We start from the raw sequence: 14,117 nt of genomic DNA, 5'->3' as shown, positions 1-14,117 counted from the left end.
AAACAAGTTCAAGCTCATCTATTTATATAAAGAAAAAAAAACAGCTCAACTTTCTCAGGCCCTTTTATGACAATTTCATTTATAATTAAGAATATCCTTTGGGAGATAAAGTGAATTATGAATAGGATAAATTTATTTGTCTATAAATTGGTTTAGGAATCGCAGATTTTGGTATTTGGGACTGGATATCTAGCGTTACAAAATTAGAAGCAACATCAGCACATCATCATTAAGCATTCTATGGTTTTTTTTTTTTTTTTGAGGAAGATTAGCCCTGAGCTAACTGCTGCCAATCTTCCTCTTTTTGCTGAGGAAGACTGGCCCTGAGCTAACACCCACATCCATCTTCCTCTACTTTATACGTGGGATGCCTACCACAGCATGGCTTGCCAAGCAGTGCCAGGTCTGCACTCAGGATCCAAACTGCTGATACCCGGGCTGCCGAAGTAGAATGTGCACACTTTAACCACTGTGCCACCGGGCCGGCCCCTATACTCTATTCTTTACCTAGCTTTTTTCTTCACAGGACTTGAAACTATTTGAAAACAGATCATCTACTTATCTGCTCATTTATTGTGTATCTTCCCTACAAGAAGGTAATTTTCTTGAATAGGAAAATCTGCATGTCCTATTCACTAATGTATTCCTAGTACCTAGAATTGCATCTGGTACATACTACTCAATGAATATTTGTTAAAAAAAGAAAAAAACAATTAACCTCTTGAAAACCACCATCATATCATATTTAAATTTAGATGATGAACTCAATGTTTATCATCCTTTCTATTTCTAATTGTAATTTTTCCTTAGTTGGCAATCTGCCTATAAACCAGATTTAGATCTTAAGTTTTAACTTTTTTTTTGTGAGGAAGATTGGCCCTGAGCTAACATCTGTGCCAATTTCCTTTATTTTATGTGGGATGCTGCCACAGCAAGGCTTGATGAGTGTTGCTAGGTCTGTGGCCAGGATCTGAACCTGTGAACACCAGACTGCTGAAGTGGAGCGTGCGAACTTAACCACCATGCCACCGGGCCAACCCCTAGATCTTAGTTTTAAAAAATGGAAATGGGGGCCGGCTTGGCGGCGCAGCAGTTAAGTTCACACGTTCTGCTTTGGTGGCCCAGGGCTCACCAGTTTGGATCCCAGGTGTGGACATGGCACTGCTTGGCAAGCCATGCTGTGGCAAGTGTCCCACATATACAGCAGAGGAAGATGGGTATGGATGTTAGCTCACGGCCGGTCTTCCTCAGCAAAAAGAGGATTGGCAGCAGATGTTAGTGCAGGGCTAATCTTCCTCAAAACAAAAAAAGGAAATGAATATGATGCCAAAATTAAAAATATTACTGTGATTGTTCTAATGTAAAAAGAGCATCTTATATAACCCACTGAAAAGCTCTAAATTCTAATAGTGAGAGTGTTCTTCCTTTGTTTAACTACGTGTCATTATTAAGTGATAATATTACCTTAATTGGAGGGTGCTGAGAACGGCAAAAGTCATTGATCTTCTTCTGCAATGGAAGTTGGATCTCAGTCAATACTACACACTGTTGAGAAAAATACAAGAAATTAAAGACTAGAAAATCCACAATTATTTTGGTAATATATAACTTCTAAGTCAGAAGCATATCAGTTTGCATTATGCTAAAAATACATTGTTTTCCTTATAAAAAAATACTATCCTATTGTAACCCATTCTAAGGTTAATACCTTCAGAAGTACAGAATAACAAAAGTAAAAATAATATATACAGGGGAAAATATGCCCACATTAAATTCAATTACGAAAACAGGTTTCATAATTAGAAGTAAAATTTAATATCCCTCCTATGTGGTATTTACGTATTCCAAGTGATTGGAAATTTTACTTGCTATTGCCTTGGGAATACTAAGCTAGTCACCAGAGTATCAATTTAATGCTAACTTAAAGGGATAACAATTAGATTTTTAAAGAGGTACATTAGTTGGCTTAGCTTTCTTTTACTTGAGATTCAACAGATTCACAATATAACAAACTTATGCTTTATAACAATGTCATTAGTAAAACCAAGATTGTTAAAGATAGCAAATTATAATTTTCAACATCTACTTCATTTAATTTTTGTATGACCACCCTATAAGTAAAAAAGGTTTTATAATCAAATTTTATCATAAGTAACTTAGACTCATATGGGTCAAATACTTTCTTAGGGTCATTCAATTATCAAGTGGCAAGAGCAGAGCTAGACTCTCAGTCTGGAGTCTTCCTTGCTGCTGGTTTCCATGAATTAGATAACTTTATTTCACTACAAATAGCCAAGTGTGAATTTAGTCTTATTTATCTAGGTTAGAATATGGTGTGCTTCTCACTCTCACGGTCTGTCACTATATATGTCTCACTGGGTATGTCATGAATGCAAGGCTCTGACTGTTCTTTACTTGGGCTATTTCTCAGGATTGTATTTGCCTTGTGCAAACTTGCGGAACGAGGTAATGTCTCCCTCTGCGAGCAGGAACAGGCTTGTTTACTGCTTGCTATAAAATAGCAGGTTCCCAAAGCTCAGGGTTCCTCTCCTCTAAAGGAACCACTAAATGTGCAGGCATCCACTGAGCCCTCTGTACTGCACTAGTGGGATCTGAGGGGTAGGCAAAAGGAAACAAGGCAAACATGATGTTCATACTTCTTACCATACTCTGAGTAATAAAGTCCTTAGTCTATGACCCAGAAATCCCATTTTTTCTGCCAACATCCATGAAACAGTAACAAGGTAACTTATAAGCTTGTAAATAGGGTAAAATCAAATCCTAGAGCCAGCATATACTACATCTGATTTGTGTTTCATCAATGCCAGAAAATTCTCAGGCATAATTTATTTGAATATTGCCTTTTCCTAATATTCTCCTTCTAGAAATCCAGTCTCATGAATTGGACTTTTACATTCAAGCTTTCAATTAATTTCTCTTTCATATTTTCTTATTTCTGTGTGCTGTAGTCTCAATAACTTCCTCAGCTCTATCTTTTAATTCACTAATTCTTACTCCAGTTTTATCTATCCAATGTTTAATCTATTCATTGAGTTTTAATTTTCAATACAATATTTTCATTTCTAAGTTCTATTTGGTTATTTATCACATCTGCCTGATTGTTTGCTATAGTGTCTTATTCCCATATTATATATTTAATCCCTTCTTTTAAGATTTAGTCAGTTTGAACATCTATATTTTATAGCCCCTATCCAATAATTCTATTATCTGAAATTCTTGGAGGTGTAATTCTTCTGTTTGTTATATCCACTGACTCTTGATTATGCTGAACTGCTTTTTACTGTCTTGTTATTTTGCATTGTGAACTTGTAACCACAGACCAGTTTAAACCGGCCCCATCTTATCAAAGACAGAATGTTAAAGTTATCCTGTAGGGGCATCGGGGGTATCGAGCCAAAAGTGCAAGTCATGTAGCCAGAGCACACACAGAAGAGAAACTTTTGACCTGAAATAACATCTGGAACCAAAGATCTTCTTACTATGGAACCAAAGGACCGGGACATGACCAGAACTTCAAAGCTGGACTCTCCTCAGAAGCAAGGGGTCCATTGTCCAGGAAGATCCAGTGTTAAAGCCCCTTTCCATGCTTTATCACAAATGATCTTGCTTGCTTAAAGACCTTCCAGTTTAAAACTCTCCCGCCTGTGCTTCCACATACCACCCTGCCTTCCCAAATCCCTTAAATTTTACCCCAAATCCTGAATCAGGGAGATGGATTTGAGAGCCATGTCTCCTGTCTCCCTGCTAGTCAACCTCACAATAAAGTCTTTTCTTTTCTCAAAAGCCAGTGCCATAGAATTGGCTTCTATGTGTGTCAGGCAGTGGGCCCTTGTCTGGTAACAAATTGATCTTCAAAGGGGTTTTATTTTTGGAATATCCTGTGGCCTAGTTGAGGGTACACTCCTCCAGATCTGTAGAGTTTTATTTCTATCTGGTATTCTAGTGTATCACCAGCTTAGTACTACTTTTTATGTTAAGTTCTCAGCTTGGGAAATTGTAGACTACAAAGAATTATAAAGCTGATCTCCAAATTTGTGTGAGGACAGGCTTATGGTTATGAATTCCTAGAGATTTTCATTTTTTCATTTAGCACTCAAGAGAAAAACAGACAAGCTTCTTATTCTGATGGGCAAAGGCTGTTCCCATCCACCCTTTCACTGAGGGTGTAGCTCTCTGACATTTTGGCTTTACAAAGAGGGGTAGGTCTCAATTCCATTTCTCTCTCTCATGTAGACCTATTTTGTATTTTCTGTTCCTGTGTGACCATTAATTCCCAAGAAACGTGATTACTGAGATAGGCAAACTCTATCCTTGAAAGTGCCCAGAATCAACAGTTCACTGGTCTTCTTTTAGCTACTTATTCATTTTTTAGCTTCTAAGCACTTCCCTTACATTATTTTCAGCTCAGGTAGTCATTTAAAAGGAAGTCTATTAAGCATCTTTGTTTTTTTGTTTTTGTTAGTGCCATTGAGTAGATTACAACTCCTGGCGGAAGCCTGCCTGGTCTTTTTGTGCCATCCTCTCACTTTCTGGTGCAGTATCAGACAAAGCTCTGCTGCTATTTATATGGTTTTCATGGCCAATTTTTTTGGAAGTGGATAGCCAACTCCTTTTTCCTAGTCTGTCTCAGTCTGGAACCTGTCCACCATGAGTGACCCTGCTGGTGTTTGAAATACTACTAGCATAGCTTTCAGCATCACAGCAACACACAACCACCACATTATGACAACAGAGATGGGTGGTATAGCTCCCGGACCTGGAAATGAACCTGGGCCTCGGCAGTGAGCGCCAAATCTTAAACACTAGAACACCAGGGCTGGCTAAGCATCTTTGTAGCAGGATGAATTTCAATTTATCCAGTCCAGAATGGAAACTACACTAGTTTTTCCAATAAGAGTGATGTGATTATAATAAGTGATACATATTTTGGTGGTCATCCAAGGTTCCTGGCACACAGCTCCAAAAACTCCTATAATTTCCTATACAAGAGCTAGAATGGCATCTTTTGTTATAATATTTAGTTCTGTCCCAGTTCCTGAAATAACTCCAGAGTGATAAAGGTGAAATGGATGTCTTCTGTTATTCATAACAAGCCCCTAACAACCACACCTGAGTTTACCTTGTTAACGAAGTGACTTTTGGAAAGCCCTTAAGGATGGGAGCTGGTTGCCAGGGGAATTGATCTTGTGACTTCAGGGTCAGAACTTTCAGCCCCATCTCCCAGACCTCTGGGGAGGGGAGAGGGGCTGTAGATTGACTGAATCACTAATTGCCAATGATTTAATCATTCATGCTTGCGTGATAAAGACTCCGTAAAAATCCCTAAACTAGGGGCTCAGAGAGCTTCCGGGTTTGTGAATATGTGGAGGTGCTAGGAAGGCGGAATACCTGGAGAGGGCTTGGAAGCTTTGTGCCCCTTCTCTCACACCTTGCCCGATGCACATCTTTCATCTGGCTGTTCCTGAGATGTATCCTTTTATAATAAACTGGTAATCTTGTAAGTAAACTTTTCCTGAGTTCTGGCAAATTAATTGAACCTGAGGAGGGGTTGCGGGAACCTCTGATTTACAGCCAGTCCTCAGAAGCACAGGTAATAACCTGGACTTGCAACTGGCATTGGAAAGGGAAGAGGGGAGCACTTCTTGTGGGACTGAGTGACCTGTGGGATCTGATGCTATCTCCAGGTAGAGTGTCAAAACTGAATTGAATTATAGGACACTTAGCCAGGTGTCCAGAGAGTTGGAGAATTGCTTGGTGTGAGGGAAAAACCCACACAAATATGATCACACAAATGCCAGAAGTATTGAGAGTAGAGGAGAAACACAGGAGTGTTTCTTCCTAGACAATGGGTAACATCTTAGTTTCACCACAGGGAAAATCTGGGTCAATCTATTCACTTTTAGAACATCCAAGGTGCTGAAAATTCTTCTTGTTGTTATTTATGGTTGCCTAAGGTAGACTGAATTGTTGATCCATATTTTTTTTTTTTGAGGAAGACTAGCCCTGAGCTAATATCTGTTGCCAATCTTCCTCTCTTTGCTGAGGCAGACTGGCCCTGAGCTAACATCCATGCCCATCATCCTCTACTTTATAAGTGGCACGACTGCCACAGCATGGCTTGCCAAGCAGTGCCATGTCCGTACCTGGGATCTGAACTGGCGAACCCCGGGCCGCCAGAGCTGAACGTGCGCACTTACCTGCTGTGTCACCGGGCGGGCCACTGATCCATATTTTTTACTTCTCTGTAATCAAATTATATGTCACCCTTTGCCCATGGCCTTAGGACAATCAGAGTGTACTTTCCTGCGCCTTGACTTTGGGCTTGACCATGTGACTTGCTTTGGCCAATGGAATATTAATGGAAATAACACGAACAGAGGCTTGAAACGTGCTTGGATGGCTGCACTTACACCTTTGTGTTTCTGCTATTGCCATGAGATCATATCCTAGGTAGCCTCCTAGTCCCAGAAGAGAGACACATGGAGCAGAACCCACACTCTGGAGTTCAAGTTCAGTCTAGAACAGCTGGACTCCAATTGACATGCAGATGCATGGGAAAGAAACAAAATGCATGTTGCTATAAACCACTGAGTTTTAGGCAGTTTTTCAATGCACATTATTGTGAAAACAGCTGACTGATATAATTGCTTTGTCAGTAGTTCTTAGGCCCTTTCCCTAAAATGGAGCATTTGAAAGATATTATTCTAAAGGAAGTCTTTTAATCTAAAGTTTTTTGTTCTCAAAAGAGTAGGTTAAATTAGTTATACCATATTAATAGTTAATGGTTTGCCTTGGAATCTGTCAATAACATCTAATATAAAATGGGGTACCAACCTGGTAATTATCTAAGAAGGAGAGATCTGTGGTTTCATTTAAAGGAACAGAAGATGATGTGACATGAACATATGGATTTAGTTCTGCAATATCTTGAAGTACAGCTTCCGCCCTAAAAAAATAAATAAATGACCTTTACTATTCTTTCATTCAATATACTCAATCTCTCAAATTTGAACACTGACGACATCAGAGGAACATGAATGTTATAAAATTTCAATGGAAATTTAATACACTGTAGAGGAAGAGAAAATTAAGATTTATCTTTATAGATAACTATACAATTTTGAGATGCAGCATACTATTGTATTCCATAGTAAGCTACATAATCTCAAAGGGTACCTTCTTAGTTCCAAGCTCCTTAAGTCTTTTAACGATAAAGACCTCCTCTAACAATCTTAAAGAAATTCATTCCTAGGTAGCAATGTGAATGTATTAAAAATATGAGAAATATAAATGATTAAATAAGTATATGTCAATACTTATTTATCCATGGTAGCATGAACTTACGGTGATGAGTTAAACAACTGTGACTGAACTGGTGTTCTGGATAGAGAAAATATTCTAAACAATTGCAAGAGAAAAAAAATCCTATGATAATACATTAAAATATCTTCACCTGTTTCTCATATTAGCAACATCATCTTCACAGAGAAAGAAGTTGATTCCTAGATCCCATGCTTGGCATTTTTCTGTATCGTGAATTGTAAGTGCCTTCAAAAAAGAGGAAAATATCTGTTAAAGTCAGGAATAAGACAAAGACGCTTACTATCTCCAATACTATTTATACTGTATAGCAAGTATTATCTTGCATAATCAGACAACAGAAAGTAATTAAAGGCTTACGTATTGGAAATGACATAAAGTTAGATCCATTCACAGATGATATGACTATATACATCTGGAAACCCAGAAAAATTAATGGACAAAATACTTTAAACAGTATGAGAATTTAAATTTAGGAAAGTAGCATGTTATTTAAATCAAAACATAAAAAAATCAAAAAAATTCACACATACATTTCCCAAATGCTCCATCTTCAAAGCAAGAAAGATAACTAACTGGAAAAAAATCTGTAACTTATATTACAGTCCACAAATCTTACAGAAAAAGGGGCAAAGTATATGAACACAAACTATACTGAAAAAGAAATGCATGTGGCCCTTTAAAATATTTAAGCATGTTCAATCTTGTTCAAGAATAAAATACCTTTTCTCATTCATGAGAATGGAACAAATCCAAAAGTTTGATAATATATTCTATTGGTGAGAGCGAGGTGAATCAGGCATTCTCAAACATTATTGGTAGAAATGTGAAGTGGTACAACCTCAATGGAAAGGAATTTGGCAATCTCTAGCAAAATGTGCATTTTTACCCTTTGACACAGCAATCCCACTTTTAAGAATATCCCAAACACACACTGAGAAAAATACAAAAAGACATATGTACAAGAACACTGCGGCACTATTTGTAATAGCAAAAGGCGGAAAATAATCAAAATGTCCACCAATGAAGAACTGGATATAATAATATATGATACATCCACACAATGTATATCTATGCAGTTATAAAAAAAGAATGAAATATCTATATATTTATCACCATGGAATAATCCCAGGATATGCTGTTACATGATAAAAAGCAAGGTGGAGAAAAATATGGCACTCTATCTAAGAAAGGCAGATGGGGATAAATATGTACACACACACATGTACAGATTTCCATGTTTATAAGTATCCATTTGCTTATATTAAGAAACAGTGAGAAAAAGGAAAGAATACCACAGAGAGAAGCTAGACATACCTGAATATACTGTGTTTTATCAATTTGACTTTGAATTATATAAGTCTTACCAAATAGTAAAACTAAATTAAATTTAAAAAAGCAATCCTTAAAAATCCAAAGCAAGAATGGACAAAACTATTGATTAAACTTGGAATTATTTAAAGTAACTTAAGAAAGCACTTAATGTGTCTGCCAAATCCAGATGGGATATATCCTAAGGATAAAAAAACTTAAACCTTACAGTAAGAGATACAAAGATAAAATCAAAGAAGTAAATACTCTATAATCCTAAGTTGAAACTCAGAAATTTCAATGTTTACTCATGATGAATGTTCTAGCTCTGCTCATTGAAAAGATTTTACCATCAGTGACGATCAAAGACTACTGGGGTTGTATTAAAAGGACTCACGAACTTGCAGACAATCCCAATGAGCAAAGATGTTAAAATTTGAGCATCAATGAGAATAACTACTACAGTAGATCAAAACACATCAAATATGTTTAAATCCAGGAGTTTATCATGATGTTCATGTACACACACAGACACACACAACACAAGTTCACTAGTCACTTTTGGGGGATGAAAGGAAACCAGTGATTTTGAAAACTGCTAAATAAAGGGGGGAAATCAAGTATTTATCCTGCCTTTGGTACATATACAAATGATACTTTAATGAAACCAAATAAGTGATGAATGGAAAATTTTCTTTCTAAAATATTATTTCAGTTAATAAAAGAAGAAAAAATGATGGCATTAGAATATCAATGCCCCTAATAAAATAACGAATGTAGGCAATAATCATTAATAGCTAGTAATAATCACAAAAAAGGGGACAACAGAATATTATTTCCTCTTGATGGGAGAAAGTATCATGTGTGAAACAGTAGTGCCAAAAGAATCAAATCTAAATCTGATTCTCTGGACATAACTACCAGTTTGCAGGAAATACAGGGGTAGAGGTACACATGATAAACGACCTGATTTCTTTAACAAGTGAATTACAAGAAAAAAAAAATCAAGGAAGGGAAATTTAAAAATCAAAAGAAACCAAGTTCACCATATAAACTTTGCTTGGGTCTTGATTAGAAGAAACAAATTAAAAAAATTTCTAAGACAACTGCGAAAATTTGAACTCTAACTAGATATTTGGTAATAGGCAGGATTCTAAAATGGCCCCAATGATTCCTGTTTCCCGCTCCTAAGGCCTTTGTGTGATCCCCTCCCCTTGAGTGTAAGCTGGACCTAGTGACTTGCTTTTAATGAATATAGCATAGGTGATGGAATGTCACTTCTAAGGTTAGGTGACAAAAGACTCTGATTTGTCTTGCTAGACCATTCTCTTTCTTGTCTTCTTGTTAGCTTACTCTGATGAAGCAAGCTGCCATATTGTGAGGTGCCCTATGGAGAAGATCTCATGCCAAGGAACTGAGGGTGACCTCTGACCAAAGCTAGCAAGGAAGTGAGGTGGGAATGTGAAGTGGCACAACCTGGCCATTGAATCCTGTCAAAACTACATGAGCAAGCTTGGGAAGCAGATCCTGCCCTTGGCTTCAAGATGACTGTGAGCCCTGCCAATATCTTGACTGTGGCCTTTTAAGAGATCTTCAAATAGAGGAATCAGCTAAATTGGGCCTAATTCCTGACCCATAGAAACTGCGATAAATGCTGTTGTCTAAGTTGCTAAGTTTTGGGCTAATTTGTTTTGCAGCTATAGGTGACTGCTACAATGATATTAAGCAATTGTTACATTTTTAGGTGTGAAAATGGTATTGTGGTCAGATTTTCAAAAGGCACTCATCTTTTAGAACCATATACCAAAATATTTAAAGGAGATATAACAGGTGGTCTCAGCATCACATCAAAATAATTTGGTGTCTGGGGAGCAGTGGGGGAACGGGAAGGAGATACATGAAACAAATTTGTCTATGGGCACGTAATTGCAGTTACATGATGAGTACATGGAGTTTTGTTAAAACTATTCTATTTTTGTATAATTTTGAAATTTTCTGGAATAAAAAGTTTTTTAAAAAGAGGACAATAGAGCATTGAAACAATTTTGCTACTAAATAAGGAAGCAATAATTAGGCCAAAGTGTAAAGAATATTACCACAACTGATGAGCACAACAAAACAAAAAAGTTTATAACTAACAATTCTTACCCTCTCACTAAGGACATTTACTCACTTACCTTAATCCCTGCAAGAACGAGATTTTTTGCTGTAACAGGAAAAAAAAAGAAGAGCTTAATATTAGGAATGTATATTAGATATGTCTTCATGGAGCTTGGTCATATCTCTGACTGGATAATTTTAACTTTTTTACTATTTAAGAAATACAAGTTCCTTAGAAAATACAGATGAACAAGAAGGAAAAAATAACTTTCCCATAATCATACCACATTGAAATAATCACTCTCAAAATTTTAGTGTATTCTTGGGGCTGGCCTGGGGGAATAGTGGTGAAGTTTGTGTGCTCTGCTTTGGCGGCCCAGGGTCCGCATGTTCGGATCCCGGGTGTGGACCTACGCACTGCTCATCAAGCCATGCTGTGACAGTCAGTGTCCCACATATAAAAAACAGAAAACAGAGGAAGACTGCCACAGATGTTAACACAGGGACAGGCTTCCTCAAGCAAAAAGAGGAAGACTGGCAATGGATGTTGGCTCAGGGCCAATGTTCCTTACCACCCCCCCCAAAATATTTTAGTGTATTCTTCCAGACATATTGTTATGAATATACATATGTGTGCTTTATCATAATGAATTAATGGACATAGAGAATGATCATTAATGGCTATTAACATCACAAAAAAAGAAGCAAGAGAGTCATTACTGGTTCCTTGTGGAAGAACACAACAGTACCATGAAATGATCTTGCCAAAAGAATCAAAACTGAATCTGATCAAGGCTTTGGATCTAATTTCCTTTATAGTAAATAATACAGGGGAAGGAGTTAAATTCTTTAAATTATGTTGTTCAAAAGTGTCGTATAAAATTATGAATAAAAATAGTGCTTACCAATTTCCAAACCAAGACCACCCATACCACTTAAGAAAACACGAGACTTGGCCATCTTCTGCATTGCTGTGTCTCCAAGAACATACCTCTGTCGACTACATGTAAAACACAATAGAAAATAATTTATTTCATCAAAATTACATATCCCTTTAAAGTTGTTTGCAAAAGAATAGCATGGCAAGTAGATCCTGCCCACAGACTTGTTTTGGATCACTTGCATAGTGTTTAAAATTTCTGAATTAACTTTGCGATCTCCACTTTAATCCTTTTCCTGTAAGCAGACTTTCTGAGGCAAAAAATTGGTTCCCTTGTTGGAGTTTAGGTGACTTAAAATTAAGCAGTTTCCAAACATTATTGTAAATATAAAAGCTGATAAAGTATATAAAAGACCCTGCCACAGCTAGTATCAGAAAGGGAATTTAAAAAAAATATGCATTGGCAATTTAAAAAAGTCCGATATAGTAATAAAGCCAACAGTAAGAGCTTTTTTGAAAGAAGAGTGATAAATATGATGCTATACCAGTTTTTGAAGATAGTGGACATTCCAATGGATTCTTATGAGAATCACTTGAAAGATGAGTTTAGTATAAACAACAAATAATTCCAGAACCCTTTGGGTTGTATGTATTTCTTTGGAATTCATTCACACACACACACACATGCTAGTTTAATGTATGTTTGTTTAATTCCCATATTTCCACTATTCATATTCACTATAAAAAAAGCCAGAAAAGGGATTTCTGTCTAGTCAGAAGAACCTTCGTAAACACCAGCTATCTTTGTTATTTCCTTCTTTACCCTACAAAAGATAATAAAACCTAGGCTTTTCTTTAAAGTGTTATTCATCCTTTCTGTTTCAGAGATAAAAACTATCCATTTATTCATCAAATATTTATTGAATATCTACTATGGTATGTATGGAACAGTGTATTATATAGTCTTACCACCCTTATTTGTGTACCCCTAAATAATATATTTAAGTTTTCTCTGTTTTGTAACTTTAAATAAATGGGATCATTTTGAACATCTTCTTTTGTGTCTTGCTCTTTTTGAATGAAATTATACATAATGAGATTTATTCATATCAATACATGTAGCAGATCATTAATTTTCATTTGTGTTGTATTCTGTTGTGTTTTACTATGCTATTCTAATAATGTACCATAATATAGCTATATTACAGTTTTGGACAGTTACCAATTATGGGACTATGAGCATTCTTATATACGTTTCCTGGTATACATGTGCAGTAGTTTCCACTGTGCATATATCTAGGAGAGGAAATGCAGGGTTAACTTTATTAAATAATGCCAAACTGTTTTCCAAAGTGGATGCACCAATTTACTCTCCTCCTGGAAGGGTATCAAAGTCCCTGCAGTTCCACATCCTTAATGTGAAGGAAAAAGTTAACATAACAGGCTTGATCTTCAGCTTGTTTACAGGGCTAGACCTTGGTTGGTGTCTGTGAACTTGGCTTTTGAAACATTTCCTATGCTAATAAATTTTACTTTTCTATTTTCTTTTTTCCTACTTTCCGGAAACAAAAACTCATTAATTCTCAGGTTTCCTTTTCTACAATACAGTCATGTGTTACTTAACGATGGGGATACGTTCTGAGAAATGCCTTGTCAGGCAATTCTGTCGTCGTGCGAACATCATAGAGTATTTACACAAACCTATATGGTATAGCCTACTACATACCTAGGCTATATGGTGTAGCTTATCATTCCTAGGCTACAAACCTATACAGCATGTTACTGTACTGAATATTGTAGGCAACTGTAACACAATGGTAAGTATTCGTATATCTAAACATACAAAAGGTATAGCAAAAATACACTATTAAAGATAAAAAATAGTACACCTGTACAGGGCAATTACCATGAAGGTTGCAGGACTGGAAGCTACTCTGGGTGAGTCAGTGAGTGAGTGGTGAGTGGCCTAGGACATTACTGTACACTACTGTAGACTTTATAAACACTGTACACTTAGGCTACACTAAATTTATAAAAAAAATTTACTTTCTTCAATAATAAATTAACCTTAGTTTACTGTAACTTTTTTACTTTATAAACTTTTTAATTTTTTTAACTTTTTGACTCTTTTGAAATAACAGCTCAAAACACAAACACACTGTACAACTGTTATGACAGTTATGATGTCACCAGGCAATAAGAATTTTTCAGCTCCACTGTAATCTTATGGAATCACTGTCATAAATGGGGCCTGTCATCAACAAAAATGTTACATGGCTTGTGACTGTACACATGTAAAATTTTGATCTTAAACAGCATTCCAAATTTGGATACATAGTACTTTCACTATCATTTTCCAATTTTAATTATGATTCTTTTTTGACTTATGGGTTAAACTGAAGTTTTTTAAATAGCTCCAAAAAAGCATGAATTATATATAATAAAATTATCTTATTGAATTTAAATATTTTGCTCTGCAAAAGAC

The 14,117-nt window shown here is 36.3% G+C and overlaps 1 protein-coding gene across 1 annotated transcript in view; it reads right to left on the bottom strand.

Moving 5' to 3' along the window:
- The window catches only part of UBA6 (ubiquitin like modifier activating enzyme 6), an 81,374-nt gene that overhangs the window by 56,587 nt on the left and 10,670 nt on the right, over positions 1–14,117 (bottom strand). Inside the window, exons 3-7 of the mRNA XM_046656894.1 lie at positions 11,658–11,752; positions 10,830–10,858; positions 7,475–7,569; positions 6,856–6,967; positions 1,465–1,545 (exon numbers count right to left, since the gene is read on the bottom strand). Of these exons, the coding sequence (XP_046512850.1) occupies positions 1,465–1,545; positions 6,856–6,967; positions 7,475–7,569; positions 10,830–10,858; positions 11,658–11,752 (412 nt within the window). The remainder of the gene's footprint in view (positions 1–1,464; positions 1,546–6,855; positions 6,968–7,474; positions 7,570–10,829; positions 10,859–11,657; positions 11,753–14,117) is intronic.

This window comes from Equus quagga, chromosome 3 (assembly GCF_021613505.1).
Source record: "Equus quagga isolate Etosha38 chromosome 3, UCLA_HA_Equagga_1.0, whole genome shotgun sequence".
Lineage (NCBI taxonomy): Eukaryota > Metazoa > Chordata > Mammalia > Perissodactyla > Equidae > Equus > Equus quagga.
This window is presented reverse-complemented; position numbering and strand designations above follow the sequence as displayed.